The sequence below is a fragment of the Zootoca vivipara genome, chromosome 8 (assembly GCF_963506605.1).
Source record: "Zootoca vivipara chromosome 8, rZooViv1.1, whole genome shotgun sequence".
NCBI lineage: Eukaryota > Metazoa > Chordata > Lepidosauria > Squamata > Lacertidae > Zootoca > Zootoca vivipara.
Genome location: NC_083283.1, coordinates 1,401,572 through 1,418,069, shown reverse-complemented (window position 1 = coordinate 1,418,069; position 16,498 = coordinate 1,401,572). Strand labels below are relative to the sequence as shown.

General features: G+C 52.7%; 1 protein-coding gene across 4 annotated transcripts in view; it reads left to right on the top strand.

Moving 5' to 3' along the window:
* The window catches only part of PPP1R16A (protein phosphatase 1 regulatory subunit 16A), a 44,193-nt gene extending 27,701 nt beyond the window's left edge, over positions 1 to 16,492 (top strand). For all 4 annotated transcript variants that reach the window (XM_035124627.2, XM_035124626.2, XM_035124632.2 and 1 more), the window contains 9 exons: positions 2,208 to 2,278; positions 3,893 to 4,038; positions 6,026 to 6,129; positions 6,639 to 6,763; positions 8,589 to 8,714; positions 10,016 to 10,091; positions 12,091 to 12,220; positions 13,332 to 13,491; positions 15,038 to 16,492. In XM_035124627.2, the coding sequence (XP_034980518.2) occupies positions 2,208 to 2,278; positions 3,893 to 4,038; positions 6,026 to 6,129; positions 6,639 to 6,763; positions 8,589 to 8,714; positions 10,016 to 10,091; positions 12,091 to 12,220; positions 13,332 to 13,491; positions 15,038 to 15,418 (1,319 nt within the window). In that variant the 3' untranslated portion in view covers positions 15,419 to 16,492. The remainder of the gene's footprint in view (positions 1 to 2,207; positions 2,279 to 3,892; positions 4,039 to 6,025; positions 6,130 to 6,638; positions 6,764 to 8,588; positions 8,715 to 10,015; positions 10,092 to 12,090; positions 12,221 to 13,331; positions 13,492 to 15,037) is intronic.
* The last annotated feature ends 6 nt before the right edge of the window (positions 16,493 to 16,498 follow it).

Sequence of the window (16,498 nt, the reverse complement as noted above, 5' to 3'; positions counted from 1 at the left end):
ATTTGCAAAGCTGTCGTGACACTAGCCATATACAAAATGTAATTAGAATAATACGTAACACAAATGATAAAACATGGTGGCAAATTTGGAGTTTGATAAAATATATATCTATCTCTGCATTGTTTTTTTTTTGGGGGGGGGGTTTGGACCAGATGATCCTTGGCGCCTCTTCCAACTCTACAATTCTACGATTCTATGGTATTATATAGCATACCGAGTCTACCCCTTTTAATAAATAACAATAATATTTTTGAATCCCTTTTCAAAGGCAGCTCTGAAAGTATGGAAAGATGTGGGCACCCTACATCAACTCCTTCGATCTCTCCATGGAAAGCTTTCATACTGCATGCTCTTTTTTATACGACAGGGAGAGATCGTGTTATTCAAAAAAGGAGACAGAAAGGTCTTGATTACCATATGCTAATTTATTTGGAAATGCTTCACCTGCTCCTCTCCTCAGATCCTACACTTTCCCAGCCTGCTGTGGGCAGGCAGAGGACATGCCCAGCCTCACCCGGGTGGCTCTCTAGGGAGCCAAGGGGTGGCTGGGCTGCTGCCGTGCATTGCTGCTGCCAGGATGTAACCCTGCCCCGTGTCAGCCTGTGCTGGAGAAGGAGGAGCATGGTTCATTCCCCCCCCCCCCCGGGCTGTCCACTCCCTCACTCCTGGCAAAGGGGCTGGTTTTGTTTTGGTCAAGGTGAGGGCTTACCGTATTAAGTTCCTTAGTGATATGCATCTTAAGCCTGTTGTGTTGCTGAGACCCGGGCTAAACGCCTGTCCTTGCCCAGGCTCCACCCCAGCTGGAGGCTCCAGTTTCAGCCAGGGCAAAGGATGTGGCTGCTCTCTTGGAGCCAACTATAAACAGTTGACCACTTGCGGTGTCAAGGGGGCCTGGGTTACAAACCTGGGCCAGGCCAGGCCAGGCCAAGGTGTTAACCTACTTGTCCAACCTGGCTGACTTGAGTAGCCTGCCTGCTTCACCTCGGCTGCTCCTGGGACTGTCGATGCGCTTCGGTGCCAGAGGTGTTTCTGGTCACTACTGCTCTCTCTTGGTTACGTCATGTGGGAATGCGATTCCTCCCAGGGAAGAGCCTTAAAGGACTTAGCAGCCCTTGATCAAAACTGCAACCAATAGATTGCCCAGTGTGTGGCTTGTAATTTGTTCGGCTGAAAGCTCACTCGATGGCACCCTCCGGATCACTGCCTCCATGTGCCACACTGCGCAGGGAGAGAACCGCCAGATTCCAGATGCTGGGAGCTGGGGTACGTGGGTGATAAAACTATGGAGAGAAACTGGGAGAGGGTCTTGCTGGGAGGCTTGCCTGCCTGCCTCTTTTTGTGGCAAATATAATTTTTATTTCGTCTTAGAGTGCACATAGAACAGAGAGAACAGCTACGTAAGTGGGTGAAATTTTAAAGAGGAGAAGGAAAACTATAAAATATGCACATGGAATGAGTACAGTTGCACAGGGGTTAAAATACCAAAACTCCAAGTAAATAATGTTAGCGTTATCAAGCACAGTTCCGGATTTGACAAGCAGGTGATGAGGGTTTCCTTGAAAATGATGGTTCCGCCCAGGGCCATCTTAAGCGCCCCTGGCGCCGTGGAGCGACGGATCCCTCCGGGGCCCCCCCTGCCCCGTTTCACAGCGTGGTGGGCGGGCGGGCGGGCGCAGCGCGGCTGCCACAGGCGCTGCGCGGCAGGTGGGCAGGCACAGCAGGGGGGTCTGAGTTTTAGCACACATGAAAAACTTAAAACAAATCCCTATTTCCTGATGAATAGCCTTTGGACTATAATGTAACTTAAATTGAAAACTATCTTTAGAAAGATTTTTCCACCAAAAGCATTTTATTTTGAAAATTCAATTTAAATTAAAAAAAATCTGATGTAAATTTTAAAAACCTGATTTTATAAAATAAAAAAAACCATTGATTTTTATCCACCCTGATCCCTTCCCAGCAGTGGAAGCCAGTTTTGTGCTACTCAAGAGAGGGCAGTCCATCTCATCCTGACTTGCAGCCACAATTTGTGCAAAACGATCAGTACATTCTCAAAACGATTGGGCTCCCAGAACCTGTGTGGCTTATACAGGGGGGAGACCTTGTTTCTCTTCCTATCCTTGCACCCTCTTGTTCCCTTTGACTCCCTGACCCAGTCTGGGCTCTCCCCTCCTGTTTGTCTAAAAAGGGTCTTTTGTTTCTTGCAGTTCGCCAGTTCCTCCAGAGTGGCCTCAGCCCCAATTTGTACAACGAAGATGGCCTCACTGCCTTGCACCAGGTGAGCCCAGGGCCTGCTTTCCAGGTTCTCCACCTGCCTCTCGTCATCGGTGCCAGCCAGCCACAGGGTATAAAGGGCCTGGCATGATCATAGGATCATGGCCTCTCTGCTCTGCTCATCCCACCGCTTGCTGCCCCCCCCCCCCGCCCGTTTGGCCAACACAGCAGCAGCCTCCAGTGCCAAATGGCCAAAGTAATTTCCTTCTGCTGATCCTTCGCATGCTGTGAACTCTTGTTGAAAAATGTGCCCCACTGAGCCTTTAATCCCAGCCCTCGCTTGCAAAATGAAGGCGGGGGGGGGGGGGGAAGTCGGACAGGGCAAGGTGGGAATTCCTTCTGTGCAGACGACAGGCGGTTGCCATCCCTTCTCCCCTCTTGGATAATGGATTTCCTAGGAGGAATTCTTTCGGCTGTTCGTGCTGTTCGTGTCCCTGCCTATATCCTCCCTTGGCTGCGGGGGCAGGGGCGAATAGGAAGCAGAAGCCCCTGTATCTCTCAGTTTGTGCTAGGTGGGAATCTGCTCCCTCCTCCACCCAAGAACAGAGCAAAGTCCTCCATGAATGATACGGAGCAATCTACTCTGAGGGGCGGTCCTTGCTTGTGGGGCGTCGAGACAGCTTCCCATCTCCTAAGCTTTCATTTATACCCTCTCTTTTTGCCCACCCTCTTTGAATTATAACCCCACCACCACCACCACCAAGAAATTAAACAGTTGCATTTTATAAACATAGAAATTGGAACTGCGTTAGTTCCCGCTTCCTGCTCAAAGAAGGAAAAGAGAGCAAGTTTTCAGACCCAAAGGATGCAAATTTGGGCCTCCCTGAAGTGTGTGGGCAATGCCTGGAGGTGGCGCTTGTGAGCAGGAGCGCCAGTGGTCAGAGGAGGGTCTGCCTGGCAGACGGGAGGTGGATGTATTCCCTCTTGGCTTTTTTGCATAATGCATACAGTTGCAAACTCAGTTTCCTTTAAGGCGCTGTTCTGGTATGGAGTCTTTCACACACCGGGTCCTTGAGCTTCCACCGCAGCATCTTCTCTGATCCTTGCCCTGATCAGAGAACCAAATCCTGCAGCTCCAGGCAGGCTCTCTCTGTGTGTGTCCCTGCAGGATGCTAATTGAGTTGTGGCTTGACAGACCAGGTGAATTCGTCATGAGGCTTAGCGGGTTTTATCCTGGCTGAGAGGCAGCCCTGGTCAAAAGCTCTTGTGCTCAGAATCGTAGAATTGGAAGGGACCCTGGTGGTCATCCAGTCCAGCCCCCTGCAATGCAGGAAACTCAACTAAAGCACCCCTGACAGATGGCCACCCACCCCTCTGCTTAAAGACCTCCAGCTCCCTCAGCTCAGGCTGTGTGTGCTGCATCCCATGGGGGAGCCCGTGAGGGGGATCCTAGATCTGTCCCTGTTGTGTGAAAGTGATGCCCTGTGGGGTGGGAAGGGCCAAGAAGGAGGGCTGAAGGAAGGGGGCGCTCTCCGTTGGGCAGAAGCCAGACTTCCTGAATTGCTGCTCCTGGAGGGGAGTGGGGTGTGTTTTGAGGGCAAGCGAAGCTCCCCAGCGAGAGCCCCTCTGCTCTGCCTTGGCCTAATGCCTCTTCTCCCCTTCTCCCCTTCCCCCCCAGTGCTGCATTGACGACTACAGGGACATTGTGCAGCTGCTGCTGGAAGCCGGGGCCGACGTCAACGCCTGCGACAGTGAGCTCTGGACCCCCCTGCATGCCGCCGCCACCTGCGGGCACCTGCACCTGGTGGAGCTGCTGATTGACAAGTAAGGGCCACGAAGGAGGACCCCCCCCCGGGCCAGGGGATGGGCCCCCGCTTGGGCATCTCTGCAGGGCCCCTGACAAAGGGGCCACGCTTTGAAACCTGAGCGGGGAGGCGTAGGAACCTGCCTGGTGTAGGGCTTCGGGGAGGGTCTCCTCGCGAGCCAGAGGCGCAGTGGGGCTTTGCTGAGGCAGCTCAACTTCCCCGCCTAACAACTGACACATGGGGGGACATGGCAGCCATCGCTTTAGCCTCAACTGAGCGGCCTCCAGAAAGTCCTGCTGTGCCTCTGGCTTGCGAGGAGACCCCATAGCATCTTTGGGCTATGGGGAGGGTCTGCTCGCAAGCAAGTGGGAAGTTGCAGGGGTCTCTTTCTCTTCTTTCTCCCCCGGGATGCCTCCCATCTCTAAGCTGTTAACAGGATCCGGGCATCCTTGCGACCCGCTGCACTCACTGTGGGAGGCAGCCTGCCCCCCCTCCCCACAGCATCATCACCAGGCTCCTCACCTCACCCAGAATTGAGGTCAGGTTCTTGGGCTGCGCTGCAAATGTTTTGGATCTCACTTGTAGGGCTGTAAATATTTAACAGGCATTGTTGGCAGAGCAAGTGTGTTACTGGCGTTGCTGGCTGCCTGCAGGGGGATCTCCTGTGAGCAAGACTTACGCCCCGCTAATGAGAGCGCTTTCTGCAGAAATCTGTAGCAGTCTTTTCCCATGGGCAAAAGGCCCTTTCGCCTTGTGGCAGAAGGTTCCCCAGCTTCTGTGCCTTGAGTTGCGGGTCTCCCTGCCTGGGGAGCGCCCCTGTATCCGTTGCCTCACGTAGACATGCTCCAGCCCTCGCTGCTGTGATGAAGAGAGACTTAAACAGGATAGGTAGAAATGGGGAAATGGCTTTGCTTCCTCAAAAACAACAGCTTGGAGCTGTTCGCTGGAATTGATGTGCAGGTTTATGACACATCAAAAGAAGCTTCCGTTTGCACAATATGCGATGAACCTATGGAACTCATGGCTGCAGGATTCTGTGGCTACCAGCCGAAGTGCTTTGAAAAAAGGAAGGTTAACAAAGGAAGATGCAGCCAGGGGAACTCAAGGCAGCAGCTAAGCCAATGCCCTGATATGCCAAAGTGCAACAGGATGTGGTCATCCTAGGTGGGCCATCGGCCTGATCCAGCAGGCCATTGCTGCTGCTTTATATTTTAAAGAAAAAACCTCAAAGCGGTTTATGACACATTAAAGCATCAAATAAAACAATACAGAATAAAAGACATTCAAGCTTCAAGGAAAATATTTCCGATCTTACTCTGAGTGACTTTTTACTTTCCCCGGTCGCCAGCCTGGCATCTAGATATCTCCATGCGGTCTCAATTGGACCCGAGCCTGTTGCAATACATGCCTGGGAAATTTCTAGCACTGAATAGCACAGGTCACTTTCAGCTTCTGGGGGAGCTGCCTCACTTTTTTTTGGGGGGGGAAGTAGGTAATGAATGAATTTTGGTGGTGACAAGAATGTAAAACAAGCCAGCACATTCTCTTATTTTAAAGTTCTTACATTATGCTGCTGCTGCTGCCTGCAGCTGGCCTTGCCCCTCCAGGTTCAAGCACCTCTCCTCTTCTTTGCTGCTCCCTTCTGACTCCAGGGTGGCCTTGAGGGGGGCTCAGCACCCCCTTCCTTGAGGCTGCAGGGCCCTTGCAGAAGGGAGAGGCAGGGTGCTGTGGGGGAGCAGGATCCCGTTTCAGCCACTCTCCCCAGCCGAGGGCAAGGAAGAAACCCAATCTGCAGCGCTCTCTGAAGAGGGCCCACAAAGCAGGTTTTCCTAGCGCGTTTGCTGCTGCTCCAGAACGGAAATAACTCCTTGTATCTGTTACACAACCAAGAGTTGGACCGTGCCATCGGCAGTGGCACTGGGCACGGCAGAGGGACGCTTGCTTGCTTGCCTGCCTGCCTGCCTGCCTGAACCGCTTCTCCACCCCTTATTCCTCTCCTCCTCCAGAGGCGCCAATCTGCTGGCCGTCAACTCGGATGGGAACATGCCGTATGACCTCTGCGAGGATGATGCCACGTTGGACTACCTTGAAACAGCCATGGCCGACCAAGGTGGGTCCTCTCCCCTCGGGCTATTTGTAAGCAGTAGGGAGAACTTTCTGACGGGTGCTCTCTCCTTCCTTGGAGGTTTCTCAGCAGAGGTTGAAGGGGGAAGGCATCTGTCATGGATGCTTTAGTTGCAGTTCCTGCATTGCGGGGGGTTGGGCTAGATGATCCTCAGGGTCCCTTCCAGCTCCACAATTCTATGGTTCTGCTCGGCCTCCACAGCTGGAGGAAGCAATGCCAGTTGCTGGAAACTGCAGTAGGGGAGAAAGGGATCTTGTGCTCAGCTTCTGCTTGCTGGTTTCTTGCAAGAACATGGGCCATGGGCCTGATCCAGCAGGCGCTTCTGGTGTTCTTAAGGAGCAGCTGGAGCCCTGGTGGAGGACGTGTCTCTAGGTAGGTCCTCGGTGCCTGCCGGAGAGGAACTGCCCTGCTTCCTCCTCCCAGTGCAGCGTCCCCTTGCCAGCCCCCCCGGGGGGTTGCTGCTTTCCATTCATCATCTTCCTCTCCATCCTTAGGTATAACTCAGGACACCATTGAGGAGGCCCGTTCCGCTGTGGAGCGTGCCATGGTGGACGACATCCGCCGGCTGGTGAAGGAAGGGGTGGACCTGAATACGCCACTGGACCACAGCGCCACCCTGGTGAGATGCGTGCGCAGGCCCTGGCTTTGAGGCGGGTGGTGGGAACGGAGACGTCTCACCCCCTCTTGCTCTAAGTCAGGGGTCCCCAAACTTACCTCGGCTTTGGGCCGGTGCCCGCAGCGCCGATCGCACAGTGGGCTGGAGGGCAGGGGAGCGCGCGCCCATACGTGTGTGCACACGCTGTTTCCGGCGCACTTCCGGGTTGTGTGCATGTGCATTGGCCTCCTCCGACCCGGAAGTGCACCAGAAATGACATGTATGCGCGCAAGCTATTTCCGGCGCTCCTCCAACCCGGAAGTGGGCAGCAGCGTCGTGCCAGTAAGAACGGGTGGTGGCAGTGGTTGTCGCGGGCTGAATAAAAGAGGCCTTTGGGCCGTATCCAGCCCGTGGGCCGTAGTCTGGGGATGTCAGCTCTAAGCGCTGGCATTTCCTTTTTCTCCACAAAGACCCTGGGCATGGCAATTTCTTTGAGCTTTCTTTCAAGGGAAGGATGGCAGAATATGTAAGTTTTAAGGCCACCTGAAGGGCACCCTCCCAGCCCGCATAATGCAGCCCAGTGAGTCTGCCTGATCTATTCTCTAGTCTTGGTGTTGACTCTGCACCGGCTGTTTCAAAGAAGAGGAAAACGGCTCCGGTGGTGTTCAGCTCCATGCCTGCCCTTCTGAAGCCAAGAAAGCCTTTCACTTATTTGCTTATTTCCTAAAATTTAGACACAACTTGATTGGTTTTGAAAAACAAAACACCTCAAAGTGGTTTGTGAAAAAGATAAGACAATATTACCAAAATTACCAATAAGAAAAATAAACAACAATAACATAAAACTCTCAAAAATTAAAAACCGCAGTAGACCAAAGAGCAGATTAAAACCCACACCAGCTTTCTGAGAATCTGAGTAGACTTGTATGAACAAGAATGTTCTTAGCAGGTGCCGGAAAGGGAATCGCGAAGGCCCCCTGCCTGGTGTCAATACGCAGGGAGTTCCAAAGTGTAAAAGATTGAGTTCTTACCAGTGTAGAGCAGCTACTACCCTGTTTCTCCAAAAATAAGACGTAGCCATAAAATAAGCCGTAGCAGGATTTTTAAGCATTCAATGAATATAAGCCATACCCCGAAACTAAGACATAGTGGTAGGCGCAGTAGCAATGCGGGCTGCGGCAGGAGGAGGAGGGGAAAAAATAAGACATCCCCTGAAAATAAGCATAGCTGCCAAGTCTCCCGTTTTCCCTGGGAAATCCCCGTTTTTCCAGCTGTTCCTAGGTGAAAAAACGGATTTTTTTGTTTCCCCCCGGTTTATTCTGGCGCGACGGTCATTTTGGAACTGGGCGGAGCATGCTCAGAAGCAACTTTTGATGCTGCTCTGCCCAGTTCCAAAATGGCTGCAGTGCGACTTCTGGCGCGGCGGCCATTTTGGAACTGGGCAAAGCAGCATCAAAAGTCACTTCCGAGCATGCTCCGCCCAGTTCCAAAATGGCGGCAGCGCTACTTCCGGTCTGCTATTTCCGGCCCGGCCCCTTATTTCTCTGACAGCAACTTGGCAGGTATGGACAGTAAGCCATAGTGGGTTTTCTTTAAAAGCAAAAATAAATATAAGACGGTGTCTTATTTTCGGAGAAACACGGTACGTGTCGCCTGCAAATCCACCGTGAAATGGATTTGAGCATCTTTGTGGGTTTAAGGCAGCGGACAGGCGGCCTCACCCAGGTCTTCCTCAACTGAAGCCGCAGCTCAGGCTGAATTGGTGGGACGGGGATTCTGCGCACGCCTCCGCGTCCTCCCTCTGAGGGCCCTGCCTTGCCCTTTCCTCACTGCCCTCTCTGCCCCGCAGCTGCACATCGCCTCTGCCAACGGCTACCTGGAGGCAGCCGAGCTTCTGCTGGAGCACAAAGCCAGCATGAGCGCCAAGGACGACGACGGCTGGCAGCCCCTCCACGCGGCCGCTTGCTGGGGCCAGGTGAGAGTGCCACAGGACTCGGGAAGGAGGGAGGGGAGGTGCTGGTGGCCTTGCAGAAGCAGCCTTGGCATGGGGAGCAGCTGACTGTGGCAGGCGCTCCTCCGGGGCAGGGTGCTGCCCCCCGGTGGACAAGGCCGCTCTTTGCAGCCTTTTCCTGGCAGATCGCTGACTGTCGTAATCCCATTCATCTGAGTCCGTCTAGAGACCAGATGGTCCTGGTGATCCCCTGCTCAGTTCGATAAGCCAGGGATTTCCAAAGGCAGCTGGCGGCAATGCGAGCAATTAGCCAGCCGTTTTGGGTGTTGGCTGCCGTGGGTATGGGAGCTCTGCAGGGGGAGTTCTGGCGCTGTTTGCTAGAGCACCCCCAACCCTGGGGAAGCCATGGGCAGGTCCGGGGTCCGCAAGGCCAGTGCTCTGCAGAGAGAGGATGGGCGGAGCTGAACAGACCGCAGGAAAAGTTTTTCCGAGGGGTGAGGAAGGTTTTGCAGGTAAGTTGGCTCTTTCCCAGTGCCAGGAAACAGGAGAAGGTTGACATTTGGGAGAATGTTAGGGAAGACTCTTAAGGGCCCTGAGACTAATCTCAGCCGTGCTCTTCTGGAAGGGAGCGGGAAGCAGCCTCTCTCTCTCTCTCCCCCCCCCCCCCCGGGGCAGACTCTGAATGCATTTCTAAAGTAAGAACACAGGAAGCCGCCTTAGCCTGTTGATCCGTCTAACTCAGTATTGCTTTCACTGACTGGCCCTGCGCTCCCAAGGCTTCAGAGAGGGAGTCTGAATGTAGCTGAAATGTTGGAAGATAAAAGAAAGTCATTCTTCATGCAGCGCCCAGTTAAACTCTGGAACTCCCTCCCACATGAGGCAGGGATGGCCCCAAAAGAGGATGAGGCCAATTCATGGAGGAGGAAGAGAGGACTGTCCGTGGCTCCTAGCCCTGATGCTTCTGAATCCCATTCCTGGAAACCCTAGGGGGGGAGAGTTGCCCTTGTGCTCAGATCCTGCTTGTGGGCTTCCCAATGGAGTATCTGCTTGGCTGCTGTGAGAACAGGATGCTGGACTAGATGGGCCGTTGGCCCGATCCAGCAGGCTCTCCTTATGTTCATAGGTGAGGCGGTACCTCTGGTAGCCAGAGGTACCGATTGCCCTCACCTTCCTGCCTTGCTGGTGAACTTCCTGGGAGCCCCTGGCTGGCCACGACCGGGGAGACAGAACGAGGGGGCCTTGGAGCTGATCCCTGCAGCCTGGCGACTGTCTCACCCTGACACGGCCTCCTTCCTTTGCTAAATCCTCTTCTCTCCTGCTGGCAGATTCACCTGGTGGAGCTGTTGGTGGCTCATGGAGCAGATCTCAACAGCAAGTCGGTGTTGGATGAGACCCCGCTTGGTGAGTAGCATCAGAACTGGGGCAGCTGTTTTGGCTTCCTGGGTCCAGGCCCGTTTTATTTCAGGGGCTGTTGATGCTGACGGCTGCGGTACGAATGGCAAATAGCTTTCAAGGCCAAGAGAACAAGTACTGTGCTTCTTTTTGCTACTCCACCCCTTCCCAGGGCAGAGTCTTCTCCTGCTTACCTGGGGCTGGGCAGTGGTGGTTGCACTCTGGGAAATCCTTAGTGCAAACCTCAGCGGGGAGAATCTCATTGTACCTTATGCCTTCTCCCCGTGTGCCATTTGGGGGCAGGGCTGTAGCTCAGCAGCAGAGCCCTCTGCCTTGGGTGTCTACATGCAGGAGGTGCCATGTTCAGTCCCCAAGGGCATCTCCAAGTAGGACTGAGAGAAACCCTGGAGCAGCTGCTGCCAGTCCGTGTAGGCATTATTGAGCTAGATGGACCCATGGTCTGACCCAGAGCAAGGCAGTTTCCTAATCACATCGTACACAGGGTTTAAGTTCCAAGGATTCTCTGTATACTCAGATATTGTGCGTGCCTAAACCCTTGAATTGCCTTGCAGCTACTGGATGAGGCAGTTTGTGTGTGTGTGTGTGTGTGTGTGTGTGAGAGAGAGAGAGAGAGAGAGAGAGAGAGAGAGAGAGAGAGAGAGAGAGAGAGAGAACGCATGCCAAGCACTCTCAGAGCTGATGTGCTGAGTGGGCCTTCCTGGCAAGTAAGGGAGAGCTTAAATGCTCCTTTGTGTGGGTCCACTTGGGTTACGCAGCTGCGAAAAGAGCTTTTAAGCTCTCTGCCTCTCTCTATGGGCAAGGCCCACTCAGGGCAATGGCACTGGAAGGCCAGGAATGCTCGCACGAGATATCGCGGGAACTCGGGCGGCCCTGCGAGATTTCGCAAGAGCACCCCGGAATTGGTGCCCTGAGTGGGCCTTGCTCCTCCCACCCCAAACAGGGCAAAGGGCTTAAAAGCTCTTTCTGCACCCCAAGCGGAAACCCAGCAGAGAAATAATAATAATAAATATTAATAATTTTTTATTTTATTTTATTTTATTTATGCCCCGCCCTCCCCAGTCAAAACTGGGCTCAGGGCGGCTAACACCGATAAAATTACAATAAAACATAAAAAGCAATTAATTAAAATACAGATTAAAATACAATATTAAAATTTTAAATGCAGCCTCATTTTAAGTAGTCCATAAATCCAAGCCATGAGGGAGGAAAACACAGGGGTCAGACTAAGTCCAACCCAAAGGCCAGGCGCAATAGCTCTGTCTTGCAGGCCCTGTGGAAAGATGACAAATCCCGCAGGGCCCTGGTCTCCTGTGAAAGAGTGTTCCACCAAGTTGGGGCCAATACTGAAAAGGCCCTGGCCCTAGTAGAGGCCAATCTAGCCACCTTATGGCTCGGGATCTCCAGAATATTGTTGTTTGTGGACCTTAAGGTCCTCCGCGGGGCATACCAGGAGAGGCGGTCCCGTAGGTATGAGGGTCCCAAGCCTCATAGGGCTTTAAAGGTCAAAACCAGCACCTTAAATCTGATCCTGTACTCCACCAGGAGCCAGTGCAGCTGGTAAAGCACTGGATGAATGTGATCCTGCGGCCGGGACCCCATAAGGAGCCTCGCCGCGGCATTCTGCACCCGCTGGAGTTTCTTTCAGACTCTCTCCCTTGCTTAGATTTAACTTGTACAATTTCAACCAGCCCTTCTTCAATCGTGCTCATAAGCAGAATTTGGCACTTAAGGTCTCTGCTCTATTTTTATTTTATTTTATTTTTTATAAAGTCTCTAGTCCTTCTGACTAGAGGAAAATGTGAACGCGTGTGACAGTGTCTGTCTAGATCTCGGAAGGGAGGGCGCTGCTGAACTGGGCTTGCCGTGCTGTGTCCTTGCTGCCGGGCGGAGGCTCCAGGTTAGGCAAAGGTGATGGAGGGAAGAAGGGTCTGGTCAAGAATGCCCCCCCACCCCGGTTCCTGACTCTCGCCTTTCCTCTTCCTGCTAGACGTGTGTGCCGACGAGGAAGTGCGGGCCAAGCTCACAGAGCTGAAGCACAAGCACGACGCCATCATGAAGTCCCACGAGAAGCACAAGTCCCTGCTGCAGCGACGCACCTCCAGCGCCGGAAGCCGAGGGTACGGCGGGGGCTCAATGTGTGGGGCCAGAGTAGCCTGCCAGGCCCAGAAGGGCAGGGCAGGAGGAAGAGGAGAGATAGGATAGCTGCCTTCAGGTAGCTGAAGATGGAGCAAGCTTGTTTGCTGCTGCTCCAGAGGGGAGGATCCAAAACAGAGAAGAAAGGAGATTCTGAGCTTAGGAGGAACTTTCTGGCTGTGAGAGCTGTTTGACAGTGGAAGGTGTGGACTCCCCTTTAAGCAGAGGGTGGAGGGCCATTGGCCAGGGGTTCTCCAGCTGTGATTCCTGCACCAGACACCCAGCATCCCTTCTTGGGTTTATTTCTAGCACTCCGTATCGAGCCACAGGGAAATAAAACATATGGAGACAAGGGAAAAGAGTGATTTATTACTTTATTTTATTATATTTTGTTTTACAAACTAATTGTCAACTGAGCTTATACTTTATTTGATGATTATTTGAGATATTTATTTATTTATTTATTTATATTTAATTGGGAATGCAGTAATAGGAAATAATATTTAAAGAAATCTGAGAATAGAGATAAGTGGGAGTCTTTAGTGGAAGAAATATAGGTACGAGATCGAGATTTTTGATGAACTTAGAGGATACTGTTATTGGTTGTTTTTGGACGCGAATGATGAGCTAAATGTATGTTTTTTTTGTTTTTCTTTCTTTTTTCCTCTTCTTTTCTCTCTTTCTCTTTTTTTCTTTCTTTTTCTTTTTCTTTATGTTTTGGAATATTATGTTTATCATTACTTTCAATACATCATGATTGCTTTAATTATTATTATTTGGAGATGAAAGTTACAGTTTTTTATTAGTTGTATTTTTTTCTTTTTATTACTATATGATTTATATGATTTTGTATATTATGATTTATATATGATTTATATATGAATTTGTGTTTGTTTGGTATGACTGTGGTCTTTGAGTATGTATGGAATGTATTTTAATCTAAATCTTAATAAAGTTTATTTTAAAACTAAAAAATAATAATTTATGAGCGGGGAGGTGGAGCGAAACCTCTCTGGAGGCTCTCTTTGCTTTGAGGGGCTTGTGCAGAAGCGGTTCTCACTCCCTCCCCGCCCCTCTTTCCCTCTTCCTCTCCAGGAAAGTGGTGAGGCGAGTGAGTGTGACAGAGCGCAGCAACCTCTACCGCAAGGAGCACGAGAAGGAGGCCATCGTCTGGCAGCAGCAGGCCGAGCAGCGGGAGAGTGAAGGGGAGGACGAGGACAGGCAGACGGATGCTGAGCTCCAGCCACATGTCTTGGTGAGGGGGAGGGCTTACTCTGACGGGGAGGGAGCATAGCCCCTGCCCTTTTGGCTAGCCAGTCCGTATTTACTCTCAACAGCCATGCTGCTCTGCTGGGACCCCTTGTAATGACACACCCCATTTCTTTGTCTCTTCCGACAACCCCCCACAATCAAAACAGCCTCAGAAAACGAAGCAGCTCTGCCTTCGAATCGGCTCCAGCTTTAGTTTCAGTTTAATTGGAGGCCTTATTTTAAAATTACATTTCTACCCCACCTTTTTCTTCCAAGGAGCTCGCAGTGGTGTGTCTGATTCTCCTCCTCCCTATTTTATCCTCACAACAACCCTGCGGTGTAGGCTAGGCTTGAGAGGCTGGCCCAGGGTCACCAAGTGAGCTTTGTGGCTGAGTGAGGATTCGAACCCAGGTCTCGCAGGTCGTAGTCTTGCATTCTAACCACTACACCACACTGGCGCTCACTGGCCTGAGCCTGGTTTGGCACTCCCCTGTGAAGAAAGGTTGCGGCACTTGGGAATTATGCATGGCACAGAGAAAGTGGAGAGGGAAGCTTTTTCTCGCCCTCTCGTAACCCCAAAACTCAGACATCCAATGATGCTGGATGCTGGGAGATTCAGGACAGAGAAAAGAAAGTCCTTCACGCAGCACAGAATTAAACTGTGGAACTCCCTCCCACAGGAGGCAGGGGTGGCCACCAACCTGGATGGCTTTAAAAGAGGATGAGACAAATTCATGGAGGAGGAGAGGGTTGTTGATGGCTCTGCTCTGTCTCCACAGTCGGAGGCAGCAAGGCTCCCGAATCCCAGTTGCTGGAAATCACAGGAGGGGAGAGGGCTGCTCTTGAACTCGAATCCTGCTTGCTGGTTTCCCATTGGGACATCTGGTTGGCCACTGAGAGAAGAGGATGCTGGACTAAATGGGCCCCCATTGGCCTGATCCATCAGTCCGGTTCTTTTAAAAATAATATTATTTTATTCTTTTTTCCATATAGAAAGTTACATTTGTTCCTCAACAATTATGTTCCGTCAAAACAACACAACGAAACTAGTGACTTCCCGCTCGCCTGATGTTGATGTTTATAACCCAAATTACACACAATTTTGTTCTGTCTTATCTAATTTCATCCTAACATATTTCTTAATATGTTCTGCTATTTTCTTAGACTTCAAACCTCACTGGGGCTTTTGGATATGGGGAATAACTTTTTATATAGGCTAGAAAGTGTTTTCTTTAAAAGATTCTAAATTTGTATCTTTCACCGGGGCCGTCAATTTTGCCATCTCTGCGTGTTCCTAGATTTGCACCAGCCATTCTTCCCTTGAGGGTGTCCTCTCCTCCTCCCATTTCCGAGCGTAGAAAACCCTTGCTTCTGCCGTCACACCCATAAATACCGTTGACGCTTCCTTTAGGCTTCTGCTGTCTAGCTGCCCCAGCAGGAAGGATTCTGGCCTCTTGGGAAAAGTCACTTAACATTTTTGGTGGTGGTGGGGAGGAGGTGCCCTGGCTTCTGCGTCCGGCTTCATCCTTCCTCTCTCTCTGTCCTGGCAGGATGCTGAGCCAGCGGTTGTGGAGCCGGGGGAGCAGGTGTCTGAGAGCAACGGCTCGGCCCACCCCAAGCACCTCTACTCCAAGCGCCTCGACCGCAGCGTCTCCTACCAGACGGCCACGCAGGACGAGTTGGCGGCCGGGCTCAGCAGGGAGAAGGCGCGGCACACCCTGGCCGACCTGAAGCGCCAGCGGGCTGCCGCCAAGCTGCAGAGGCCCCACGCGGAGGACTTTTCGCTGGGCCCCGGCGAGGCCCCGATCCTGGACTCTGAGCACAACTCTGTGTATTTCACGGCAGCCAGCGGCGACCCCCCGCTCCTCAAACTGACCGCCCCGGTGGAAGAGACTCCGGTGGAGAAGAAGCGCTGCTGTCGGCTGATGTGAGCTCGGAGGGAGGCTCTCTTCATCCTCCTCCTCCTCCTCCTCCTCGGCACTCTTTGAACCAGGCCTTGCGCTCCTCCTGGCTGCGCCTGGTGGGTGCCTGGCGCCTCTGGAGCTTGGGTGCAGCAGCCTTAAGCCAGCTGCTCCCCAAGGGCTCGTCTGCGGGAGAGGCAGCACCCTAGCGCGACGGAAAACCCGAGCTCCCTGTGGTCGCCCGTGCAGAAATGTCACCTGCCAAATCACAGTTCCCTGCGTGTTGGTCTCTGGAACGCTGCAATGCATGCCAGGATGCGCAGTCCCAAGGGAATGGCTTCTCTGTGTTGGAAGGAGGCAGCTGTCGGGCAGCCTGAGTGCTCTTGTCAGCTCCGAAGGGAGAGTCCCTGTGCTGCTCTCCTGGCAGATCTTGGGGACGACGGACAAGGAGATTCTGCTGCACCTGCGTCCATTGCGCTGGCACCCAGGGCGCAAGTGGAGGCCAACGCCCCTGTCCTGGTGCTGCTCCAGCGGGTTGCTCTGCCCGTTGCACAGGGAAGCGGCGGCAGGTTGTGGCTGCTTCAGAATTGCCTGGAGGAGGCCATGTTTTCTGGGAAAGGGGGGCACATGGAGTGAGGGGACCTGTGCGCCTCTGCAGGATCCAGTTTGCTCGCAATTATGCTGAATGTTCTCTGCAGAGTTTTCTGTGTCTCTGAAACGAGCTGAAGCGGGTGCGTTGGGTGTTACAAGGGAGCTGGGGATTGTATTTGAGCTGCACCACTTGCCATCTCAGCGGGAAGGGGGGCAGGAGGGTGGAGGCGCACCAACCCTTCCCTCCAGACCCTCCCCATGTGTCCCTCCCTGTGTGCGGGGCGCCCCTTTCCCGCTCTGTCAGGCACCCCCACCATGCCCCTCTCCTCTTCCTCAGAGCCGATCTGTTGCAGAGAAGAAGTGCATTCTGGGAAGCCGTAGTTGGGAAAATGGATTTCTCCTTGGGCAAAGCGGCCCTCAGGGGGCTCAGCTGCTGGAGAGTGTGGCCATTCCTGAGACTGGGGCAGTTGAGGGGGCACCTGTGCCTTGGCAGATGCGAGGAAGATAAGGGAAGCGGCT